Source organism: Hypoxylon trugodes, assembly GCF_022578975.1.
Source record: "Hypoxylon trugodes strain CBS 135444 unplaced genomic scaffold F4822scaffold_6, whole genome shotgun sequence".
Lineage (NCBI taxonomy): Eukaryota > Fungi > Ascomycota > Sordariomycetes > Xylariales > Hypoxylaceae > Hypoxylon > Hypoxylon trugodes.
In genome coordinates this window covers 405,290-428,554 of record NW_026250021.1, presented here as the reverse complement: position 1 = coordinate 428,554, position 23,265 = coordinate 405,290, and the positions used below count along the sequence as shown (strand labels likewise).

The 23,265-nt window shown below is 47.7% G+C and overlaps 9 protein-coding genes across 9 annotated transcripts; 6 read left to right on the top strand and 3 right to left on the bottom strand.

Moving 5' to 3' along the window:
* Window positions 1-169: 169 nt before the first annotated feature.
* On the top strand, window positions 170-2,560 carry F4822DRAFT_405850 (flavoprotein). Its single transcript, XM_051458345.1, has one exon. It carries the CDS (start codon window positions 735-737, stop codon window positions 2,547-2,549), a length of 1,815 nt encoding a protein of 604 aa, XP_051313019.1. The 5' UTR covers window positions 170-734; the 3' UTR covers window positions 2,550-2,560.
* A 482-nt stretch (window positions 2,561-3,042) lies between these two features.
* On the top strand, window positions 3,043-3,870 carry F4822DRAFT_405848 (uncharacterized protein). The gene has a single exon (XM_051458344.1). The coding sequence runs from the start codon at window positions 3,344-3,346 to the stop codon at window positions 3,842-3,844; it is 501 nt and encodes a 166-aa protein (XP_051313018.1). The 5' UTR covers window positions 3,043-3,343; the 3' UTR covers window positions 3,845-3,870.
* A 399-nt stretch (window positions 3,871-4,269) lies between these two features.
* Window positions 4,270-8,097, top strand: F4822DRAFT_444014 (ankyrin; the record flags this gene model as incomplete). The annotated part of the gene is made up of 4 exons (XM_051463177.1): window positions 4,270-4,316; window positions 4,447-4,667; window positions 4,729-5,070; window positions 5,123-8,097. 4 exons carry the CDS (start codon window positions 4,270-4,272, stop codon window positions 7,843-7,845), a joined length of 3,333 nt encoding a protein of 1,110 aa, XP_051313017.1. The 3' UTR covers window positions 7,846-8,097.
* A 252-nt stretch (window positions 8,098-8,349) lies between these two features.
* Window positions 8,350-10,044, top strand: F4822DRAFT_444012 (enolase C-terminal domain-like protein; the record flags this gene model as incomplete). The annotated part of the gene is made up of 2 exons (XM_051463176.1): window positions 8,350-8,505; window positions 8,603-10,044. The coding sequence occupies 2 exons, from the start codon at window positions 8,350-8,352 to the stop codon at window positions 9,797-9,799; spliced, it is 1,353 nt and encodes a 450-aa protein (XP_051313016.1). The 3' UTR covers window positions 9,800-10,044.
* Window positions 10,045-10,256: 212 nt separating this feature from the next.
* On the bottom strand, window positions 10,257-13,799 carry F4822DRAFT_437576 (heavy metal translocatin; the record flags this gene model as incomplete). Its single annotated transcript, XM_051462429.1, has 2 exons — window positions 10,257-10,288; window positions 10,349-13,799. The coding sequence occupies 2 exons, from the start codon at window positions 13,797-13,799 to the stop codon at window positions 10,257-10,259; spliced, it is 3,483 nt and encodes a 1,160-aa protein (XP_051313015.1).
* A 1,521-nt stretch (window positions 13,800-15,320) lies between these two features.
* On the bottom strand, window positions 15,321-17,697 carry F4822DRAFT_405843 (zf-C3HC-domain-containing protein). The gene is made up of 2 exons (XM_051458343.1): window positions 16,663-17,697; window positions 15,321-16,599 (listed from the first exon to the last, which is right to left on the bottom strand). Exons 1-2 carry the CDS (start codon window positions 17,381-17,383, stop codon window positions 15,728-15,730), a joined length of 1,593 nt encoding a protein of 530 aa, XP_051313014.1. The 5' UTR covers window positions 17,384-17,697; the 3' UTR covers window positions 15,321-15,727.
* Window positions 17,698-17,764: 67 nt separating this feature from the next.
* F4822DRAFT_405841 (3(2),5-bisphosphate nucleotidase HAL2) lies at window positions 17,765-20,011 on the top strand. Its single transcript, XM_051458342.1, has one exon. It carries the CDS (start codon window positions 18,343-18,345, stop codon window positions 19,402-19,404), a length of 1,062 nt encoding a protein of 353 aa, XP_051313013.1. The 5' UTR covers window positions 17,765-18,342; the 3' UTR covers window positions 19,405-20,011.
* On the bottom strand, window positions 19,536-20,374 carry F4822DRAFT_429992 (ribosomal protein L6; the record flags this gene model as incomplete). Its single annotated transcript, XM_051461198.1, has 2 exons — window positions 19,536-19,903; window positions 19,990-20,374. 2 exons carry the CDS (start codon window positions 20,372-20,374, stop codon window positions 19,536-19,538), a joined length of 753 nt encoding a protein of 250 aa, XP_051313012.1.
* Window positions 20,375-21,085: 711 nt separating this feature from the next.
* F4822DRAFT_429991 (uncharacterized protein) lies at window positions 21,086-22,964 on the top strand (the record flags this gene model as incomplete). The annotated part of the gene is made up of 8 exons (XM_051461197.1): window positions 21,086-21,212; window positions 21,262-21,629; window positions 21,690-21,759; window positions 21,822-22,039; window positions 22,091-22,312; window positions 22,367-22,423; window positions 22,481-22,754; window positions 22,804-22,964. The coding sequence occupies 8 exons, from the start codon at window positions 21,086-21,088 to the stop codon at window positions 22,962-22,964; spliced, it is 1,497 nt and encodes a 498-aa protein (XP_051313011.1).
* Between the last annotated feature and the right edge of the window lie 301 nt (window positions 22,965-23,265).

Here is a 23,265-nt window from a genome sequence, read left to right as displayed (position 1 = left end):
TGGGGACGTGTACCTGCGTATACTGTATGTAAATGTAACTGGCCGTAACTAATCGACCCCACTCCCGAAATCTTATGCAAGGTGCAGGGGTGGAGCAATAAAGTGAGACCCAGTGAGCGTCATACTTGCGGCTTTCACTTATCTCAATGCAGACTATCGATCGTACGAACTTTGTCTCAGCTATAAAAAAAAAAAATTCATATATTCGTGGTTCAATGTAGACCAGTCATTCTTCTCTCACCGACACTTGTTAGTCAGTAGTATAATCGTCAATTGACTAATCGTTACTGGATAAAATTTCTTTTTTTCTGTGTTTCCTCAAACCTTTAGATACACTGATACAGATAAAGCCTTTGTCAATAAATTATTTAAGTTTATTATTTTTGCGCTAGCGTACCATTTTCAACCACTCGGAGTGGATCTTTTACTTTTTCCTCCCCATACAGTATCTACACCGGGAGGCTCATACTCGATACTTCCCTGTTCCTTTCCAGTCTTCCAAGCAAGCATCAGGGATAAGCAACATCGAGTCGGTTCTCACTGATTGAGATCATCGTCGAAACTCTCCTACATACTAACTACGTGTTCACGCGTTGCTGTGATAATCGACCCGACCATTTGGACACTCCACGATACATCCCCGTCGGTAAACGCATTGGTACCCGAACTCGACCGAAATTATTTTTTATTTTATTTTATTTAGTACCCGGTCCGTACCGTCATAATGCGTCAAGATGGCCGATGATTCTCCAAACGTTTCTCGTCCCGTCTCTTCTCTCGCTCATCATCCTCTTCCTACCTCTCTACCTTCCAATTTATCCTGTTCGTCCTTCCACGAGATGCCGCGCACTAGGAGGTTACGTCTACTTGTCGCCGCCAATGGCCAGAGGGACGTCGCATACGCCCAGGCGATCGCCGTGCGCCTACTCAAAGATTCCCAGATCGAAACTCGAGCTCTCGTCGACGAGATACCTGTCCGATTGACCCACGATATAATTGTCATGGAGAATAGGAGTTTGGCGGCTCTGGCGGTCGACGCTGATCAGAGGACTAGGGATGCGATAGAAGCAGCAAGACAAACTGCTTTCGAGCTTGTTGATTGGGCCGACTTGCTTGTTCTAGCACCTATTGACGCCGACCACCTCGCTAAGATGATGTCCGGTATTGCCGATACTACACTTCTAGAAATACTAAGAGCATGGGACGTTTCCAAGAAGATTCTACTCGTGCCTGGCATGTCCGTACAGATGTGGGAAAATCCCATGACGAAAAAGCAACTGAGCAAGATCAAGCGCAAGTGGAATTGGGTCAAGGTCATGGCGCCCGTACTTTGGCACTACGAGGGACAAAGTGCGCATAAGCGCATTGTGTCTTGGGATGGGTTTAACGACCTCGTTGGCATAATAAAAAATCAGGCAGAATTAATGAGCCTAGGACACGACGTCGAAGTCGCCACCCAACAAGCAATGCATACAACCGCACCGAGTCGATCTACCAAAACATTGCCTCCCGAAATATGGACTATTATATTCGAGCATGTTGGCGATTGGGAGGTAGCCACTGCTCTTAACATATATACGAATCTAAAAACTCCACCAGAATGGAGAACAGATCGTGCCACCCTTACTGATCCTATCGAATTATATATGCACGATCTCGAATGGCTAATTCTATCATGTCCCGGATCGAAGGCTATCTGCGACAAACTAGCTGAGGCACCTAAAGGACTCCGTTACGTTTCTTATTTGGCTGTTAAACTCATCATAAAGTTTTCGTTAACCGATGTCCTCACCTACCTCGAAGCACATCTAAGCAAGATCTTCTGGGCCTCGTTTAGCTCCAAATTACTTCCTAACAAGGCTTCGGGAGTATATGGTCGCACGGATATTCTCGATTGGTGGAATACATCTCCTTCGTTCCTGAAAAAGGAATACGACGCCGAAGCACTAGATAACGCGTCTCGCATGGGCTACGTCCATGTGCTAGATTGGTGGCTACGTTCCGGCCTTGCGCTTAAGTATACTGAAGCCGCGCTTGAAGCCGCCTCGGCGAAGGGGCACCTACTCGTTCTGGAATGGTGGCGCGACGCAGCACTTAAACACGATAACATCCCACTCAAACCCGGCCGCAGTCTACTCACAGCCGCCCAACGCGGACAGACCGCCGTTCTTCGGTGGTGGGAATCCTCCGGCATACCCGCGGCGCATAGCGAAGGCGTATGTAAAATCGCCAGCGCCCACGGACAAACAAGCGTCCTGGATACCTGGCGCGAACTCAAAGGCGACAAACTCTCCTTCGACGCACAAGTTTTAGTAGCTCCCACGAAACAAGGATACGTTGATGTACTCGAGTGGTGGAAGCAATACGCAAGAGGCGAACAACCCGGTGATGGCGGGAGGACGCGACGGGTTGAGTATAAGACTTGTGATATTGAAGAGGCGCTTGAGGATGCTATTGGAGATCCACGACCGGTTAGACGGTGGTGGGCTAGGAATGGGCTGAATTTGGGATTGGGGACAAATGAGTGGATGAAAGTTAGGAGGCTTTAGGTTGGTGAGGGTTTGGGAAAAGGGGGGAGGGGGGAGGGGGTGTAGCATAGTAATGGAAATTCGTAAAATTGAACTGCTCTGGTTTCGCCTGATGAGTACTAGAGAGTTGTATATGTTAAGATATACTGAGGCAACGAGATGGTTCTTCAAACTTACAATACAGTACCGATTTTGGAGAGCTTTGTCGCTAGCCGATCTATAGTAAATTCAGCATAAAGGGGTAGCTTATTCAGAAAGTCACCTCGGAGGTATGATTAATAGCCAGCATCCATTTCGCTCTTCGCTAATTTTACAGGTTTTCTAGCATCTTCACACGATAGCCACGCAAGACCGAGCTCATTGTTAGTGGTTGAACGTAACACGAAGACCCTGAAGGATTCATATTTGGGGGTCCCTTGTTAGCCCTATAATGGAGCTGTAAGCCATCTGCATTAGCGCATGTAAGAAACCAACCAATCAGCGTCCAGGAAAATAGCTAATTAGGTCTTATAGCTTCCCTTCCAGCGGCGAAGCTGTGTAGTAAATTTTGTGATGGGATCATGTCATGCCAGGTCTTGGATTTCGGTTCATTCCGCGGCTTCTCGAAGGATATCTAGTACAATATGAACTCACATTGAGGGAGATGGTGATCTATATAAGAGGCTGCAGCTTACTTCACTTCGTTCCTTTAATTTCATTATCCATTGAGTCGCTCCAAACCTCATCGCTAATTAACCCAAGAAACTAGCGATCTACTCTCACAACATACTTGATCGATTTTGCTTTTTGTACTACCACTTACCGCAAAATCTACAATGGCTTCAGGGCGCTTCTTCGACCCTATAACATTCCTCCGCGTCGCCCCACTAGTCACATCAACCGCCTCCCTCGTCATCGCCAACGACTCACACCTCTTCCTCAGCAGTCTCCTCGCCGTGAAACGGCACCGCGCCGAAGTAAACGTAATCGCACCTCGCTACTTCGAAGAATTCTTCTGGCGCGGGCTTCCCGAGATCTTTGTTACTTTTGGGTTATCTATCGCGTTTGGTCTAGCGAATGTGTATTACAAACCGTACGCCGCCTCCCGTTTCTGGTACGCGGGGGCTTCGGCGCTGGCGTTGTTGCATTTCACGTTTGTACCTACGATTGCGCAGACGGTGAAGGCAACGGTGGAGAGTGAGGAGATTCCGGATGGGAAGGCTAGGGAGGCTATTCGGGGGTGGTTGGATGTGCATCATGTTAGGATGGTGGTGTCGGATATTCCGTCTTGGACGTGCTTTTTTGTTGCTGCTTTGAAGGCTCTGACGCCGATCTAGGAACCCGGGCGTCGTAGGGGTACCTATGCGAGATAATTAGGTATCAGACAGGAAGATGTGGGTCTGGCCTCGACTGTTTATTGCGTAGCTAGCAATGATTGGTGGTCATAAAACAATAAAAGATTCTGGACAGTAGCTGAACCAAAGCCGACACCGCGGTTGGCTGTACGCGTTATATAAAGTAACCCTCTTAAAGCATCGCAGATATTGGACAGTGTACAAAATTATGTGTACCTACAGGTGTCAACTAATGAGTGGATGGAAGTCAACAGAGCCTACTTTTGTTGTGTGATGAAGCTTATAGTTCGATACCCTCGACTAGCTTGGGATTTCAGTATATAACTTCTGGCTTTCTCCCCAAGGTAAGTAGCTTTTTTTCCTTTTTGTGGTCTTATTCATATCCTAAAACCAACGACTTGATCGCCATGCCCCCCACCAAACGCCCCTTTCCAGATCCCTTAGGGGAAATCTGGTATGAAAACGAGCCCCTTTTTCGAAGACTCTATGAGAGTGAGAGAAGAACCCTTGAAGAAGTCAAGCAAATTATGGAGAGGGACTAAGGTTTCCCTACTAAACCGTAGGTACGATTGATATCCTTCTAGGACTGCTGCTAACTCAGAGAGTAGTCTATCGACATATGAAACTAAGTTACGAGAGTTAGGCCTACGCAAGAAGCTCAAGAGGGATGACTGGGCCGCCGTGTACCAGAGTCATCTCGACAGAAAGGGTAAAGAGTCGGCGGTCTATCTTAACGGAACCAATATCCCATGGAAGAAAGCATGGAAGGAGATCAGGAGGTCAGGGGCCCTATTGACTGAGAGGAGTAAGTGATTCGACGCCGTCTGAATATATATTGTATAATACTGGCGATTAATACATGCCAGATCGAGACGCTACACTCCCAAGGGGGGTGGTTGTGAGGACACCCTCTCCCGCAGGGCAGCTTGTCCTACATTCTCCACTGGTCTACCAAAATCTACCAAGCTCTTCACACTCGCCATTGGCACTTCCGCATTCACCACCCACTATATCACAGGATCAGGGGACACCTGTTTACAACAAACAGATTACTGTACACCAATTTGAAACCCATCAAGACCTATCAACTTTCATCCATTTCCTTGACCAGGTTGATGAGACCATGCTTGCCCTGCTTTTCGCTTTAAGAAACTATCGTTCTGTGCTGGAAAATATGCCTTGGGCTGTTTTTTATCGCCAACTACTTCGTGGGTGCTTTGAGCCCTTTACCTTAAATTACTGGACTAATAGATATCTTAGACGGCATTGGGGCTACTGTACCCTATCGTGGAAAGGAATTCGATGATGTATTGTTCCAATTATCACCGTTTAGCTCGATGAGTGATCTCGAATTTCTCGCAGTTGCGGGCACCGCGTTCCCATCGAGTACAGGCTGCTCAACTTTAACGTCCCCTTCTTTTGAAGTGGCACGGAATCTCGATGTTTTCTACGTTTTTTCTAGAGTTATATATGGTCTTTCCAATGAAAACTACCTTCTCAGGTTAGAGACAGGGCATTGTCCGGAAGAGCTCGAGATCTTATTTGATCGAATACCCCAGGCCATCGTGATTGGCCTATTTCATAGCGATCTTCCTACTATGAGAGCTCTGTGGGAGAGTTTAGTGTACGCCGCTGGAAAATGGGGTTACAAAGATACATTCGCCCTTCTCATCGATGTTGGATCGAAACATAATGGGTGGATTCTTCCTTATGGCACCGATTACCTCTCGTTCACTGCTGCCACGGGCGCGGTGGGCATTATCAAGACCCTACTGAAGATCGGAGCACGTGCTGACCGTCACGTCTCGTACGACGAAAATTCGCCCATTTTAGAAGCCGCTGTCACCGGGAATATAGAATGTATAGAGCTGTTGTTGGAGGAATCCGACGTAAACAGAGTGGTGGGAATGCTTGATTACCAAAACGCATCCAGTTTCATCTGGGTATTATGGACATTTATATATGGAAGACTTCCAACTTGCAAAAAACGGGACCATATATACCTATCAAATTCTTTCAAGGAAATAGAGAAGACCGGCATTCTAGAGCTTAGCCTTAGTCTTGACAACGAGTCACAAAGCCGAGTCTTAGATATGCTTTTGGATAATGGCGCAAATGTCGACGCGGCTTGGATATTCCCGAGAGATACTGCGCTACTAAGTTTCTACGCGCGGAATTATGTCACGGAAGATTGGCGCCCCACGGTCCTGGAACGGGCCTACTACTGGGACGAAGGGCTTTTCCGGAAGTTATTGCCAAGAAGCACTCACTCGACGAGGCGTATCGCTCGACCATATGTTTGTCTCGCAGCAAAACAAGGCAAAGAAGCTCTCCATGAATACTTAATATCACAACCAACAAAACCCGGATTCGCCATGCGGAAATTTCTGGAGATGGTTCTTGTCGAACAGTTCCTATTAGACGATATGGTCCTTGATATCAAGGTTGTCCAGGGGCTTATCGAGTTTGGAGTTGACCCAAGACTCGCCTCACTCTCGTTGAAACCTAACTATCTCCCCTTGTGCCTTGTGAAGAAGGCTCGGGAGTATGAATATAATGAAGATTTTGATTTCACCTTAAGATTACTTTATCAGGAAGGAGCGATAATAGATATGGATGTTCTGGAAGCTGGGGTTGAGGAAGAAGGAGTTGACATCTTGGCAAAACTTAGTAAATATGGCGCTGAAGTGAGCCGATTTGGTGCTGCAGCGTTGTCAACAGCTGCCCGTCTGGGCAACTACGGGGCGGTTTCCTGGCTGCTGGATGCGGGTGTGGATGTCAATGCCACGGTCAGTATGAAAGACGTAATCACCAATCGTTCTGAGTCGTGGAGCGTCATTGCCTTAGCAAGCAACTATGTTGGCTTCTCCCCTAGCAGAAAGTGCAGGGGGTGGATCTATGGCAGTGACAAGCGGCGGTGTGGTTCAGCTAATCGCGAGATGCTCAATATTTTGATCGGTCGTGGTGCAGTGTTGAAGAACAGCCCACACGATAAAAATGCCTTCAACTTCATGCACCGTCTTCTTGAAAACAGTTACCCTGATCCGAACTTATTGGATAATGTAAAATTCTTTCTGGAGTTGCAAGTGGATTATGATGATTTGCTTGGAACTGGGAAATGTCTATTGGAAGCCTGTCTCAATCCGATGAAGGGGGGGATAAAAATATTTGGTTTTTCTGGGTTCGAAGAGAGGCAACAAAGGCACGCTATTTTTGAACTCCTCATTAAGCATGGGATTCCGATCAAGAGAACCCGTGTGCTACTACCGTGCCTAATTAGTCAATGCGGCAAGCCCGAACTGATCCAACAGCTTCTAGAAGAGGATGCGAATATCAACGCATATTGCAACTCGGGAGAAGGTTGTCCTTGGCGATACAGCCCCATTCAAGCAGCGGCTTACCAGAGTAATAGGGCCTTAGTTGACCAATTGATTAATATGGGCGCCAATATCAATCAACCAGCACATCGTGGTTGCGGACAAGCCGCACTCCAGGCTGCCTTTTTGGATGGTTTAGCAGATATGGAATTTATACAATTCTTGCTTGAGAGGGGCGCAGATGTTAATGTCGTCGGACGCACTGATTTGGATGAATTTATAACAGTACTGGGACAGGCCGCTGCATATGGGGACTTGGAGTTGGCTTTTCTACTAGTTCGCTATGGGGCTGACCCGAATATATGTGGGGATTACTGTGCACTGGATTACGCTGCGGACGGGGGCGGGCTCGATATGGTTCACTTTTTATTAAACGTTGGTGGACTTAGTTATATTCGCGGGCGAACTGGATATGACGGAGCAATCCGACTTGCAAAGGAGAGTCGACACTTCGCTATTGCGGATTTAATACAACAATACGCGGATGATGAACTCAAGCGGTTCGGTACTAATCTCGCGATGTCTCGAGAGGCGCGGTGGGACTCAGATGATTCCGATTATAGTGATTCCGACGATTATAGCGATATTGGATCCGACGAATCCTGATGCTCCGGGTGCATTTGAGATTTGGTTTTGTTTCTTATGTACTGGATTGATTTAGTAATGTGGTTGGATTGAACTAAGCGCAGTCATTAGATAGCGGTGTTTCTCTAATTTATCCGTCAATCAAGTCTCTCGATGATAAAAATACGGTCTATGCTTGGTAGAGATGTAGTAGCGCCGTATAGAATTATCGACTGTCTATAACTAATAACCCGAGTCGACCCCGAAGCCGTCTATAGTTCCCCGCAGAGAAAGCTCAACCAACCCCTCCACCGAACCCCACGATGTCGGATGTCAAGGTAGCTTGTACCTATTCATCACCATTCGGATGGAATTAATATTTATATCTTGGCCTTTTGCTTGATTATCACCACTTCTTACTTTCCTTCTAGTTGGACTTCGCGAACAAGTCCTAATCTTCTCTTGTAAATATTATACTATTTTAAACATAGCCCCTCGTTTATCTACAACTCACTTGACGATAGCCGATACAAGCCGAGCGCAAAAATGCCCGAAATCACCATCACCGGCTGGAGGACCCGCGACGTGCGGTTTCCCACATCGCTAGACAAGACAGGATCCGATGCTATGAACGCCGCGGGCGACTACTCCGCCGCATACTGCATCCTCGAAACCGACTCCGAATTCTCAGGTCATGGCATGGTATTTTCCCTTTCTTTATTACCTTCCTTCATCATGCCCCACTTCCTCGGACTATGTCATCACGAACTAGAGGGGCAAACACTAACCCGAAACCCAGACCTTCACAATCGGCCGCGGCAACGACATAGTCTGCGCCGCGATCCCACACTTATCTCAGCGCATCCAAGGCCGTACTCTCTCCTCCCTCGTCGCTGACTGGGGTACCACGTGGCGACACCTAGTCGCAGACTCTCAACTTCGGTGGATTGGCCCGGAAAAAGGCGTTATCCACCTAGCCCTCGGCGCCGTCGTAAACGCATTATGGGACTTATGGGCGAAATCCCTCGGTAAACCCGTGTGGCGCGTCGTTGCCGATATGTCACCTGAAGAGCTCGTGAAATGTATCGATTTCCGGTATATCACCGATGCGATTACCCCCGAGGAAGCAATTGCCCTGCTAAAGGCTAGTGAACCAGGGAAGGAGCAGAGGATTAAGGATGCGCTGGAGAGTAAGGCTGTTCCGGCTTACACGACTAGTGCTGGATGGCTTGGGTATGGAGAGGATAAGATGCGTGCGCTTTTGCGAGAGACGCTGGATAATGGGTACAAGCACTTTAAGATGAAGGTTGGTGGGTCCGTAGAGCAAGACCGACGACGATTGAAGATTGCTCGTGATGTTATTGGGTATGATAAGGGGAATGTGCTTATGGTCGACGCAAACCAGATTTGGAGTGTGCCGGACGCTATTGCGCATATGAAGCAATTAGCTGACTTCAAGCCCTGGTTCATTGAGGAGCCGACATCACCCGATGACGTACTGGGTCATAAGGCTGTAAGAGATGCGTTGAGGGAACATGGTATCGGTGTTGCGACGGGTGAGATGTGTCAGAACCGTGTTATCTTCAAGCAACTTTTAGCCAGCGGGGCTATTGACGTGTGCCAAATCGACGCTTGTCGGTTAGGTGGTGTTAACGAGGTGTTGGCTGTTCTACTCATGGCGGCTAAGTTTAAGGTCCCTATTGTACCTCACTCTGGAGGTGTAGGCTTGCCTGAGTACACGCAACACTTAAGCACGATTGACTATGTGGCTGTTACAGGAAAGAAATCGGTGCTGGAATATGTGGATCACCTACACGAGCACTTCTTGCATCCCTCGGCTGTGAAGGATGGATACTACCAAACCCCATTAAACCCTGGATATAGTGTTGAGATGAAGCCTGAGAGCATGGATCGGTTTAGCTATCCTGGCGAGGATGGTGTAAGTTGGTGGAAGAGCGAGGAAGCGAGACCGATTTTGGAGGGTGAGAAGATTTAAAAATGAGGGGGCTGGATGAGGCGGTCATTAGCGTATGTGTAACATGCTATGGGAAGTTGATTCATACTCTGTATTTAGGAGGCACAGGTAGGTGGGCTAGGAAAAGAGGCAATTTGGACCGGGTTAACAAATTTAATACTGCAGTGATAATAAGATTGGTGACTCTTTACATAGGTAGCCGCAGAATAATCTTATCATCTCACAAGCACAAAACATGGCATGGCATCACATCATCAAAACAATACATTTAATAGACAAATAAAATCGCTCTTTTGTGTGCACCCTATCCGCCACGCTCTTATGTAGTAAAAATATAAGTCGCTGCAATTTACTCAGAATCCAACTCCAAACGCCGCCCTAGGTATCCCGCATCATGGACTATAGCTAAGAGCTATAGTTATCTCAACGGATATATAATTTGGTCATGAGAAACCAAAACCCTTATGTCTCATAATTGTTAAGCCCAACCTTTGTTCCTAATCCTTAGTCCTTAATTCCCAACTTCTGCTTTATCTCCATTCCCAGTACTAGCACCAGCCTCACCAGTACCATTCTCATTCTCACTCTGCACATTCCTTTCGGGCGCAACAACCCGAATCTTAAACCCCACTCCCGGTAGCTCGCTCCTCAGCGCAAGACTACTCGCGACAACACTTATACTGCTCAACGCCATAGCCAAACTAGCCCATACAGGTGGTAGTCTAACATGTTGCCCGTTAACCATCAAAGCGTAAAAACATCCCGCTGCGACCGGTACCGCAAGCAGGTTATACACAAGCGCCCAAGCGAAGTTAAACTTAATCCTGCGGAAAACCGCACGACTTAGATCCAACAATGTGACCACAGACTCCAGATTACTGTTCACAAGCACGAAATCGGCGCTGAAAATCGCCACGTCGCTGCCCGATCCAATTGCGATACCGACATCCGCAGTACTCAGCGCCGGCGCATCGTTGATACCATCTCCAACCATCGCAACCATCGCTCGACGATCAGTAATTTCGAGGTTACCCCTACGCGCTTTAAGTGTGGATTGAAGCCATTTAATTTTCTCATGTTTTTGCGCGGGGAGGACTTCGGCGATGACGTTGGTTTCCGGGATGCCGATGCGGGACGCGACTACCTTAGCTGTTGTGGCGTTGTCACCGGAGAGCATCCACACATCGGTGCCTCCTGCCTTAAGCGCTTGGATAACGGCGGGTGTTTCGGGCCGGATCGGATCGGAGATAGAGAGGGCAGCTGCGATGTTGTATACGGCAGTAGGCTTCTCGAGCACTTTGAGAGCGACGAGCGCCACAGATTTGGCTTCTCGCTTCCAAGTATCAAGATTCGTAGTAACGTCAAGGGGAATAGCGGCGGCAAAATCGCGCATGAGCGATTCGTTTCCGATGATGATTTCAAACGAGCGCAGTGGTGATCCGCTACTGTAAGTTGCCTTCAATCCCTTTCCAGGTATTTCCTCAACGCTAGCGATCTCAACACGCTCGGAAGTCTGGGTTTTGCAGAAGGAGACGATGGCGTTTGCAATAGGGTGGCTGCTATTTTCCTCGATAGCTCGCAGCGCGCCGAGAAGAGTATTGCGTTGTTGCTCGGTTGTTTCAAGTCCTGGGAAGATCATGGAGTCGGTAATAGTGGGTTTACCGCCAACTGTAAGAGTACCCGTCTTGTCAAAGACGACACAGTCAATTCGACTGGCCTTCTCAAAAGCCTCACCACCTTCTTTGACGAGAATGCCGTGCTTAGCGGCCAAACCGCCACCGACGAATATGGCAGTGGGAGCAGCAAGAGCAAGACCACAAGGGCAAGCAACAACAAATACAGCGATAGCAAATTGCAGCGAAAACACAACCCAACCTCCCGAGGATACGTCGAGGAAATGGCCCGGGATAACACCAGATAACCCGACCGACAACCAAATAAGCCAAGTGAGGATGGCGATTAAAGTAACGAAGGGTACAAAGTAAGCAGTCAGCGTTTCCGCTAAAGCCTCCATCGGCGCCTGCTTATTTTGGCCCTCCCGTACGATGTTGACAATTTGATCAAGCATCGATTTTCCGGCGCTACCGGTTATTTGTATCAGTATGGGCTTGTCTACGTTGACCGTACCCGCAAAGACATCGTCATTAGCGACCTTTGCGACTGGGCGGGACTCTCCGGTAAGACTAGATTCATCGAAGGTAGTCTCGCCAAGTACAATCTTTCCGTCGCAAGGAGGTGAAGCACCATAGGGAACGCGGACAAGATCGCCAAACTCTAGTAGATCAGTATTGATAACTGTCTCCGTTTCATGTTTATCCGTGACGTCTTCAACAAGGACTGCAGTGGTAGGACGGAGTTTTCCGAGGGCTTCCACCGCATCGCCTGTCTTGGATTTGGTGTATGCTTCGATGAGTCGACCCCAGAGCAAGAAGAATGTCAAGAAAACAACCGAGTCGAAGTAGAAATTGGCGTCGTTAACTTGATTAGGGTGATCCACAGCAGCGGCAATCATCTGACTGATTGACGAGATGTACGCGATTGTGGTTCCTAACGATATAAGTGTATTCATGCTGCCAAACCGATAAAATCGCTCGAAAATGCCCGTTGTGCTACCTCGTCTCCACAATGACCTGATTTCCTTGACCGCACGTCGATGGAAGATGTCTGCTGCGAAAAAGTATACGGGCGTCGCCATGATGCATAGTGCCAACTGTGCTCGGCTAATTCCTGGTCTCCACGGTTTCATGAGGAACATTTTTGACGGATTATGTTCTGGGACGAGACTCATATATACCACACCAATGATGAAAGTTGGAATCACTACTATTGTCGTAAACCAGGCGCGAATACGGAATTGATTCTGTTGACGGGCGTGTATTCGCTTCGTTCGTTCTTCTAGTGTAGGTGGGTGGTAGATGGACGCCTTGAATGCCGGATCGCTTGCTTCGATGGCCGAGAGGATCCGACGAATCGTGAAGTTGGGTACTATAGGGACATATGATATCTCTAGGATAGGTCGTTGGCGGGTGGGTTGGCAAGTAATCTCCACATCCTGGAGGAATCCCCTGAGGCTATTCGTAGCCCGTTCTGCGCAATGATCGCAGTAGAATCCGTCGATACGGATCTGAACAGTCCTTTCCTGTTTTGGCCGGTTTTCGCCGCCGTCGATGTTAATGACCTGGTGGAGTTCGACATCTTTCCCGGTATCTTCGATCATCTCAATGATTTGCTTCACGTCGTCCTCTGTGCCGATGTACTCGATAACTCCACTATGCAATAGGTGGGAGATTGTATACTTCGTAATCCATTGTCTCTTGCTTAGTTCGGAAGTGATAGGAGCTACGCAGGCCGCGCATACCATGCCATTTATGGCCATTGACGCCCTCCATCTACGTCCGCCACTGCTTGGTGGCTGGGGTTTCTCATCTTCAATAGTGAGGGATTTGGTGGACGCAACTATGCCGGGAATTGCCTTTTGATCGTTCACGCTTTGATCCCCTGACTGACTGTCGTCTTTTTCCGACGATGTACCACAACATTTGGGGCCGAGTACACTCAATCTTGTTCCCTTCACCCCCTTAGTCCGGCACATCCCACAGTTATTGAGATGTTCTTTCTCCGCAGCTGCGGATGATGCTTGCGCATGCGCAAACCTTCGGGGTAATTTGATGATTCGACCTAATGGACTATCCCTTATGCTAGGATTTGATGAGTTGTTCGTATCCGAGCGGCCGTGAATACCGGTAGGATCTTCGAGTAGCAAATTCGCCAGAGCAGCTTCGCCATTAGTCGAGGCTATACTAGAGACCTCGAAGCCTGCAGACTCCAACTTAGACGCCATCTCGGTGATAGACACATTAGGATCGTGCTCAACAGCAACCCATGAGGTAACGACATTGGGCGACACCCAACTGATGCCAGGTAGATGTTGTAAGGCATCTTTTATGGAAGATACACACGTGGGACAATGTATATTAGCCAGTAAGAAATTAGTCGTTACGGTTGGATGCGACGGAGCCATTTCTGGGTAGGTTGGTGCCGTGTTCCGTTCGGAGAACTATTCAGAAGAGCGACGTGCGCATGCGACGTTGATCCCTTTGGTCCTGCTGGGTACAGGCAGCTCTGACAAGGCGGAGAACGTACAGGGGCTGGGGCAACCGAGAATAGATACCGCGTGTGGTTGCTGGTAATATATTAAAATGGGAGACCGTTCTGGGAAATGCGGACGTCGGTATGCGAGGCCTGTGCAATTCAGCCTGAAGGGTATATGTAAGTCCCAGTATACCTTAGGAATCAACTCCAGTTAACTCCACCGATGAATGGAAGATCGAAAAAAAATCGAAGAAAAAAAAGATCGGAGAAGGAAGGTGACGTCTGCCAGTCTATGCTTTTACATATACGAGTTAAAATAGATGAATATGATTCCAAAATATGATATCAGCCTTAGAATATAGGGAACCGAGAAGGCGAAACGAGAAACTAATGCGTAAGGGATTGTTCTGGAACAGCCACCATGGTGATTCACCTTATTTAACAAAATATTGTAACCCAGCAAGCTCACAGGCACAAACAACGCAGTAGGTCTGTCCACAATTTTCCTCCAAGACCGGGAAGGGTTTGATAGGTCATCCTGATCCGATATAGCATCGCAAGACCCGGGCGGTGAGTCGCACACGCCGGGCATTGGCCGCCGATAGCCTGCGACGCATGGCTCGGCGTGCCCATAACTTGCCATGAGATTCCATATCTGTGTATTATGAGAGGTCACAACGAGAGATAGGATCTAAATATGACATAACATGTCGAATCTTCTCCCTCTCATGAGGTGACAGTAGTGTCAGGGGCAGGCTAGATCTAACCAGGAACCTACTCTCAGTGGAATGCGAGCTAACGGCGCCGGGTGGATTATTGCCACGCAGGGGTAGGTTCCGTAGGCCGGCATCCGTTCGCGGGAAAGGCCCTGTAGACCTGGGATGCCTGGTAGATGGGGTATCATGGGTGCTGTCCACTGGCTCTAGTTTACGCACAAAAGACGCAGAGATCCGCTGAGAATCTAACTAGGCGGCGCCGTTGGTCGGATGACCGGGGCTGACTTGAAAAAGACTCCATTTTTTTGCATTAGGTAATTCTTTTCGTAGCCGCAACTTGTCTATTTTGGTAAGTGGTGGCAATAGACTGCGATATTTGTGCGTAAGATAGCAGACCAGGGGGGAAGAAGTTGAAAATGTTACGTGATTCTGACAAGTTGACGAATTGCATAGAGTGACTGCGATTTAAGATTAGGGCAAAATTAAGGTGTGCATCACTGGATAACTTTACCGACCTAGCGCGGAGTTACCCCAAACGTTATGGGGTCACATTACCTGATTAAGTTTTTAGGTACTTTGGAGTTGAGATGAGATGGCAGCAGCAAGCCACGTTGTTCGAGATCGTTATCCGAGTCGGAGCTGCCCAGTATACGATATGATTAGATAATCCGCCCAATCCGCGTTCTTCAATGACATTGTGGCTGTTTCAACAACCCCTCCCTAAACTCTCAACCGGATTACGAATACAATGTTTACTAATACTCCAACTCACTAGACAAGTCATTTGTCATATTTAGCCAACACAAAGACTGTCGTCTTTGTGTATCTCACTAACGAAAGCAGACTATTTTTTAATGGAATAGTAGTAACACGAGTTTGATTACTTCGAAAGCGCATTGAAAGGAACTTCGTAGGGGAAGTAGTGATCACCAGGGGAATTGGCACGCCGCAGTTTCGAATCTGTATTTGATCAAAGAGACATTCCATATAAATCAAGATTATTCCAAATAGACATTCGCTAGGCTAATGGTGATATACACAGGTAGGTCTGGGTATCCTTACAATATTAACACATTAGTTAGTACACGAGTGTTTGTTCAACACCCCGAAACACAATTTATACCATTATGATGTGTTCCCTTTATTTCTTCTCTCCGGCTGTCTCAGGTGGTACGCTGCCTTGTCGAGAGTGTGCGGTAGGGGGCCGGCTCGAAGCTGTACCCGGTCGACTCAGCGTTCGTCGTAATTTCTTTCCGTTCTTTGTATCAAATAGGCTCTTCACCCTTCTTAGCCGTGCCCATCTTTCCTTGTCCTTTGCATCTCTGGCGGTTGTGTCTTCCTCGTCATCGCCTGCCTCTGATCCTAGCATGGGTGATCCTTCATCTCGGTCTGCCTTTCCTCCCTTAGTCGGTGTTATCGGAACTGATGCTGTGGGTCGATGGAGAATAGAACGCAAGGTGCTCTTCTCTGCTTGTGCGCGAAGGTAAGAGTGATTCTTGATTGTTTGAACTAGAACCTCCCAAGCGGTCTTGTTGTCCGATGTTTTGGCACCTGGGTTGTGCTGGGCAATGGCATTTCTCCAAGGGCAGAAAAACCGATGCTCGCGCACAGGATCAAGGTAGTCCATAGGAGCTGGAACAAGGATCTGGTTTGTAGCTTCATCCACCTCTTTGCTCTTGAACATCCATAAACCCAGACGTCGTAAACAAGTTGCACAAGTCGCTGAATTTGGTACTGCGCCAACACGTGGGTTTGTAAGACCTTGCCAACCTGTAAGGGCTAGGGCTAGAGCTACATCGTTCGGGGCTGAAGGGTTTGTACTAGGTGGCGGAGGATCGGTAAAGAAAGTTGGTGTGAGTTGAGATTTGGTGGCTTGCAGATCGAGATTTGCTGGCAGACGTAGGTTAAACAAGTAGGGGAGGAAGGATTGTCGCGCACAAAGATCATCATATCGTTGACGGAGGGACGCAAGAGCTGTCGGAGGACTCGCCAGAGGTAATCTGAGCAAAGAATCTGTCATTCGATAGTTAACATATATGCTCTGGGGATCTTGCAATGTGAGCGTAGGGTTCTTACCGTCGCAGCCTCGTTTTCTCCATAAGCAATCTTCTTGATGCGCGTGAACAATCAATTCGACAAACCTCTTAACTAAGGCTTGCTCGATATCCGAACCAACAATAACCGGGACTTCCTTGCCGTCCTCTTCCCTTTTGTTGATCCTGACTACTAGTTCTTTGTGACATAAAGTGCATCGTACACGCTCCTTTCCCTGGCAGACCCAGCCTCTCTTAGCCCATTCGATTTCATTGACCTTATCTGGCTTGGGTGTCCATTCTGTTAATTCTTGAAATGTCCCTAGTCGCCTTATTAACTCGTCACGATCGCCGGGGCAGTATTTTGGTGGTTCGTTTTTCGTTCCTTTGCTAGGAGAAATCGTGCTACCTCCTGGTGTCCATTTCTTCAATACAACATTTGAAATCGTGGTTTTGGTTCCAATTGGTTTTTCATTTCCCGTCGTCGATTCAAGCACGCCTACGCGTCGGCGTTTACTTAGAAAATTGCTTGGGGTTGTGGGTATATCTATACCAGCCATTCCTGGTGTCTGTGTCTGTGTCTGTGTCTGTGTCGGCGTCGGTGTTGTTATATCGTTGGGTATTAATTTCGCGGTTGGAGTCGAAGGTCTGTCGAGAGATGAAGAGGATTTGTTTGTCTGTTCAACTGCTGCTGGTGATGGAGGTATTGGCTTTGCGCCGATCCCTTGTAACAAGGCGTTGAATTTTCTCTTTGTAGTATTCATGGTTGTCGGTTCGATAGGGTACTAGGCTTAGCTGCCAGGGTAGTATTGTTGTTATATGAGATGAGCAGGATTTAGTAGAGCTAACAACAAGCCCGTACTTAGAGGATCGGCTCTATTACCTCTCCTGTTAATGTTGCCGACTTGGAGATTTCTTGGGGAATTTTATAAGTTGACCTGGTAATTTGGTTGTATCTATAATAATTAATAACAAATGTGAAGAATTATTAAGTTCGACGGTGTCGTATTGGTTTTGGATACAAAGTCGCTGTTTCCAATCAATAGTACATGTGATTCAGTTGGCCATTGAAGAAGGTACGTAGCTCATTGTTTTCGTTCGTTCTGCAATCGTCGCAATAAATTAAGCTTTAAGTCAGCCGCGGCCGTCGGAGGGGCGACCGACCAGGGTGTGGCCCCGACTTCCAGCGCTTAGACACTACCTAATCTCACTGTATCCTAGGTTGATAACCACTACAACTTCTACAACAATTGAGGCTATCGGACCTTACAGCACCTACCCAAGATGAATTGAACCGTCGAACAATGGAGAGTTTAAGATAATTCGGAGACCGATATGACCTAGCTTGAAATTAGATGTCGTGTATTTGGTAGGACCAACCGATTGAAATCCTCTCCACTATTAATTACCTTTTCGTAACCCTAAATCCGTTACGTGAGCTTTGAATTCGCGGGGCATTCTACTTTAGTTTGCACCCTCATATTTTCCCGCGTATCCATTGAATGCGTAATCTACCTACCCAGGACGGATCCCGCTTGTTAGGTAATATCGTATGGGGATTTAAGAGGGTAAAAAGAACACTTCTCATATAAAAGATTTATTCCTATCTTCTCTTCTGATCGTGACCCTGGCTGTGTTCCTGTCTCGAGCTCTGCCCCGCCTTACCTCACTATCCCTCCACCTTTCACCTGGCGCTCGTCAGCAAATCTTTACGAACAGCACCATGTCGTCATATGCCAAAGAACTCGAGGTGGCACAACTAGCCGTCCAGCGCGCTTCTATTCTAACTAAGCGCGTTTTCCATGAGAAGGCTAAGGGCACCGTATCGAAAGACGACAAATCGCCCGTGACTATCGGCGACTTCGGCGCTCAGGCCCTGATCATCAGTGCACTCAAAGCTAATTTCCCTGATGATGAAATTGTCGCCGAGGAGGAGGCCGCACAACTACGCCAGGATGCCAGTCTGAAGCAGACTATCTGGGACCTCGTGAAGACCACTCAGCTCTCTGACTCTGACGCTGAGGGCTTGCTTGGTGGGGCTATTGAAGATGAAGAGACTATGTTGACCATGATCGACTACGGCAACAGCAAGGGTGGCGCAAAAGGTCGCATATGGGCCATTGACCCTATCGACGGAACCAAGGGCTTTTTACGTGGTGGCCAGTATGCTGTGTGTCTCGCTCTGATGGTGGACGGAGATGTCAAGGTCGGAGTTCTAGGCTGCCCGAACCTCCCGGTTGACGACTCTGCTCCGCTAACGGGAAGCATGGAGTCTGGTCAGACCGACGTTGGTAGGGGAGTTCTATTCTCGGGTGTTCTTGGCCAGGGTGCTACGAGCCGTCCGTTGACTACGGGTTCTTTGGCGCATGAGAAGAGCATTTCTATGCGGGCAATTACGGATATTGCAGCCGCGACGTTTTGCGAGAGTGTGGAGGCAGGCCACTCGTCGCATGGAGACCAGGCTGAAATTGCTAAGCTACTGGGTATCACGAATCCTAGTGTGAGGATGGATTCTCAGGCCAAGTACGCTTCAATTGCGCGAGGCGCTGGTGATATCTACTTGCGATTACCTGTTAGTGCTACGTACCAGGAGAAGATCTGGGATCACGCTGCGGGCGACCTCATCGTTCGTGAAGCTGGTGGCGCCGTAACGGATATCCATGGAAAGCGATTGGATTTTAGCATTGGTCGAACACTATCGGGTAACAAGGGCGTCATCGCCGCGCCTGCTGCTGCTCAACCACAAGTTCTAAAGGTAGTCCAAGAGGTGCTATCGAAGAAATAGAGTAAAGAAACGCTGTATGTTGCAAATAGGGCATGCGTAAAAATAGTACATATTTTTTGGTCGGGTATCTGCCGTCATATAATACATAGATACACGTCTAAAAAAGGCCAGTACCCAAGTTCCCAGATTGTCTATTTGATCTTCTTTTGCTTGAGCTTGATAGTCTCCTCGTTGACGAAAATACCCTTTCCCTTGTACGGTTCGGGAACCCTCCACTTGCGTATCCTGGCCGCGAAGGACATAACCTCTTCCCTGTTAACACCTTCGAGTAGGATTCTTGTAGGTTGCGGCGTGCTAGCTGATATGCCGAGGGGTACTGGTTCTTCTACCGGGTGTGTAAATCCGAGCTTTAGACACACAAACTTTTGCCCTTGATATTCTGCCTTTTTCGGTCGCTCTTCGACTGTCGCTCGGTAACCCACACCAACGAGTCGTAGAATTGCAGTGTGTCCTTCCGAAACGCCGATAATATGTCGCCTGAGATATGCCCAAGTAGTTCCTAGTTCAACATAGGTTAGTTCTAGTCCTCGCATAAGTCGAAGTGGTCCGCCGTGATGGTGGTGGCGAGCGCCATTAATTACATACCCCACATCTCCATCTGTTGTTTTACTTTGGTATCCTCAATACTAAGCAAGGCCTTCCTCTCCACTTCGTCATGGTTGATTGTAAGGTATGGTGGGATTTCTAAGTCGAGCTTTCCTAATGGCCCAGATATCGTGAGTGTTCGCTTCGGTATTCTGAGGTAGGTCGTGGGGTCTTTCTTGACTCTGGGTTCGCCAATAGTCAATTCGACACCAGGCGGTATTGATATGGGCATCCGTCCGAGCTTTGAGGGTTTACTCGATGTGTTGGAGAATTGTCGTCGGGGTGTAGTTGATTGGAAAGCGGGCACGAGAAAGGCTGGTAGTGTGACGGCGGAATTGGATGAGATTGCTCTCTCGAGCACCTTACCCCTACTTGGTGACAGCATCGTAATGGTTTTGGGGGTCTGCAGCGAGTTCAATTGACTGCAGAACAAGATCCAGAATTTCGGCTACGAAAGCTTGCAGCGTGATGCTTGGCAAAGCAAGAAAAAAGATTGGGTCTACTCACGTGATAGCTCTTAGTCTCCAACCAATCAAATCGACGATTCTTGATATGCAACTAGTCTCATTATGTAAGCAATATGTACCTTCCCCAGAATATCCGTATTTCGATCAAGGAGTTCTTACTTCTGTTGTTGAGAATTAAATCACAGGAAAGCACTAGGTACATAGGTACTTGAATAACGCTATGCTGAAACATTTAATCCCAAATTCGGGGAGGTTCAAGGTCCTCCCACCTATTTTCTTCGATAGTCCCGATCCCTAGTCTTTGACCGCCGTAGGACAGTTCCTTCACCAACATGTTCACTATTCACCTTTAGACAAGACACAAGGAGAGGAAATCTGAAGACTCGCAACCCCACTCAATAATAATGCAGCAAAAATTATTGAGGAGTCTGAGGCACGGATAGGACGATTCTGAGTCTCATTCTCGTCCATATCTTGCGATTGAAACTTCCGAGGTTCCTTCATTATTGGCCTGCCCTTCCTTTCGGACTTCCGAGGCCAAAAACTTCCCTACCGCATATTTTAATATTTTCACATATCCCCATTCTCTTTATTATCAAATGATGAATCTTATTATTTCGGTGAAAATAATGGGAGACATGATGGAAAATGAACGAAATGCCCTGGGTTGGGTGAAGGTGGTGATTTTTGCCATACTTATACAGGCCAGCCTAATCGATGGGCTTTCATGGCGTAGTGCGCCAAGAGTCGACATAGGTATGATCCCCTTGGCGATCTCCCTATTTAATTACTTACACATCACTAGATAGGGCAAAGGACGACAAGTCAACTACCACGGGTGGTAATCTATCACAACTCCTTAGCCATGGAGCGCGGTTACCTAGCTCATACGAAGTGGCCCTGAATGAGCTGCGAGAGCTTGAATCCGAACCATTGTGTCACAGGACAGCTGCACGCTTATTGGTCAATAACTGCGAACTCCTCGAGGGCAAGAATGATGCAACTGCTCTTACTGATAGCGGCCGAATGATTAGGGATTTTGTTGATTCATACGCCGCTAGCCTAGCCATCTGCGACTTGGAGAGGGGTAGTTTCCAAATCCCAAGAGAGTGTGCCAAATTTCGGGAGTCGGTATTAGGTCAACTTCCTCTCCAGAACTTAGGCCACCTGCACGTTACCTCTATAGAGATTGACAGTTGCCTCGCTGGCTTAGGCGAATCTGATTCGGCCTAGAACACCTGGGTCAGCTATCGTCATAAAGCCTTAAGATTCTGCGAAGCTGCACGGGTAGACAATGAGAAAGGTGTGTAAATAATCATGGAGTTACGTTGGACGTAAAATGAAACATTCTACTGACTTCTTTAGCCGAACATATTCTCCTCTTCCAACGTTTGATGAAGATTATGGGTCGGTTCTCGGATGATGTGGATAAGCAATTCGATCAACGCATGAACGACCTACATTCACGAGCTCAGGCGACAGGCGGAAGAATTGACGAATTATCGCCCAAGGTTGATCAGTTAAAAGACAGTCTGAAGTCTATAGAGGAACTGTTCCTGGGGCAGCTCGTCCTTGCAGTCAAGGTAATTCTAATATGCTTTTCGCTAACAGAATCTCTTCTGACTCGACCTTAGGAAACTACGGAGGTGATCAATTCAGGAACAGAGAATGCAGCAAACCTAGAAAGAATGCTTGGGGTACTTTTCAAAAGCGTACTCGAAGGACAGGCGAAAGTCGCATCTATTCACGAACGATCAATGCAGCTAGCTAGCCAACGTGTGGAGACCGCGGCGAATGCGGCTTTTGAGGCAATAGCAGTGGTTACTGGATCCGCGGTAAAGTTGCATAGCCAAGTTGTACGCCATAGTCTCTTATATTTCCAGATTTAAGACTGATTATTGAAATTTTAGGAGCTTTCGCATCTTCGAGCGATCGAGTTAGAATCCAGACAGGAAAATCTAGAGTTGGTTGGTAACCGCGCGCGCCGTAGCGGTGTACTATTGAATGCTGACATTTGAATACAGGGAATGCAGCGACTGGTGAACGTGGCGGAAAATCTCACGGCCAAATACGACGATCACACGAATCTTCTACATCAAGCACAGAACATAACGGATGAATTACTTGACAACTTGGAGGATATGGCGGTTTCAGCAACATACATCGGCGAGTCGATTCTTAGGAGACCCTCCGATTCATCATGGTGGCCGTATATTTGGTGCCCTGCCGCTTCCCTTGTGTTAGGCTCGTATGGCCTTCCTCCTTCTGCAACGAGAAATATAGCCTTGCTCGTTAGAGGTAAGCAGTACGTGCATACTATGAAATGCGACCCACTAACATTTCAAAGGCGAAGTATTAGGGTATACGATCTCGTCAATCCAGTCACTATATTTTGGATTGTCTTCTTCCCCTACCGCAAGAATCTCCACTTTACTTTTCACCTGGGGACGTTCCTCACCTACTACAAGCACTACTTTCAACACCACCGCGCAACCTGGATTATCATAGATACTGGTTAACCACGGGTTAAGACCCTCTGGGAAGGTCTCGGCATAAGGGAATAAATTAGATGGAGATGGGATTTGAGCTATATTTGCTGTAACTTTACGGATCTTGGGGGTTCTGCTATCATGGGTGTTACTGTTATCGGGGATAATGGTGGGATAACTCCTTAAACTACGAAAAGGAGGTATTACCTGGGTATCTAAGCCCGCCTATCGCTACTTAGACTTATCAACAACCCTCAGTTACCTTACGCTCATTTCGCACTTTTTTTTGGTTTTGATGTTGGTCCTAGTGGAAATCCGGT

Excerpts from the sequence above, each read along its gene's own strand:
- F4822DRAFT_405850 (XM_051458345.1), top strand. The coding sequence starts at position 735 with ATGGCCGATGATTCTCCAAACGTTTCTCGTCCCGTCTCTTCTCTCGCT.
- F4822DRAFT_405848 (XM_051458344.1), top strand. The coding sequence starts at position 3,344 with ATGGCTTCAGGGCGCTTCTTCGACCCTATAACATTCCTCCGCGTCGCC.
- F4822DRAFT_405843 (XM_051458343.1), bottom strand. The coding sequence starts at position 17,383 with ATGAATACTACAAAGAGAAAATTCAACGCCTTGTTACAAGGGATCGGC. Across the intron at positions 16,600-16,662 it reads GAGAAAACGAGGCTGCGACG|ATTCTTTGCTCAGATTACCT; the intron begins GTAAGAACCCTA and ends ATCGAATGACAG.
- F4822DRAFT_405841 (XM_051458342.1), top strand. The coding sequence starts at position 18,343 with ATGTCGTCATATGCCAAAGAACTCGAGGTGGCACAACTAGCCGTCCAG.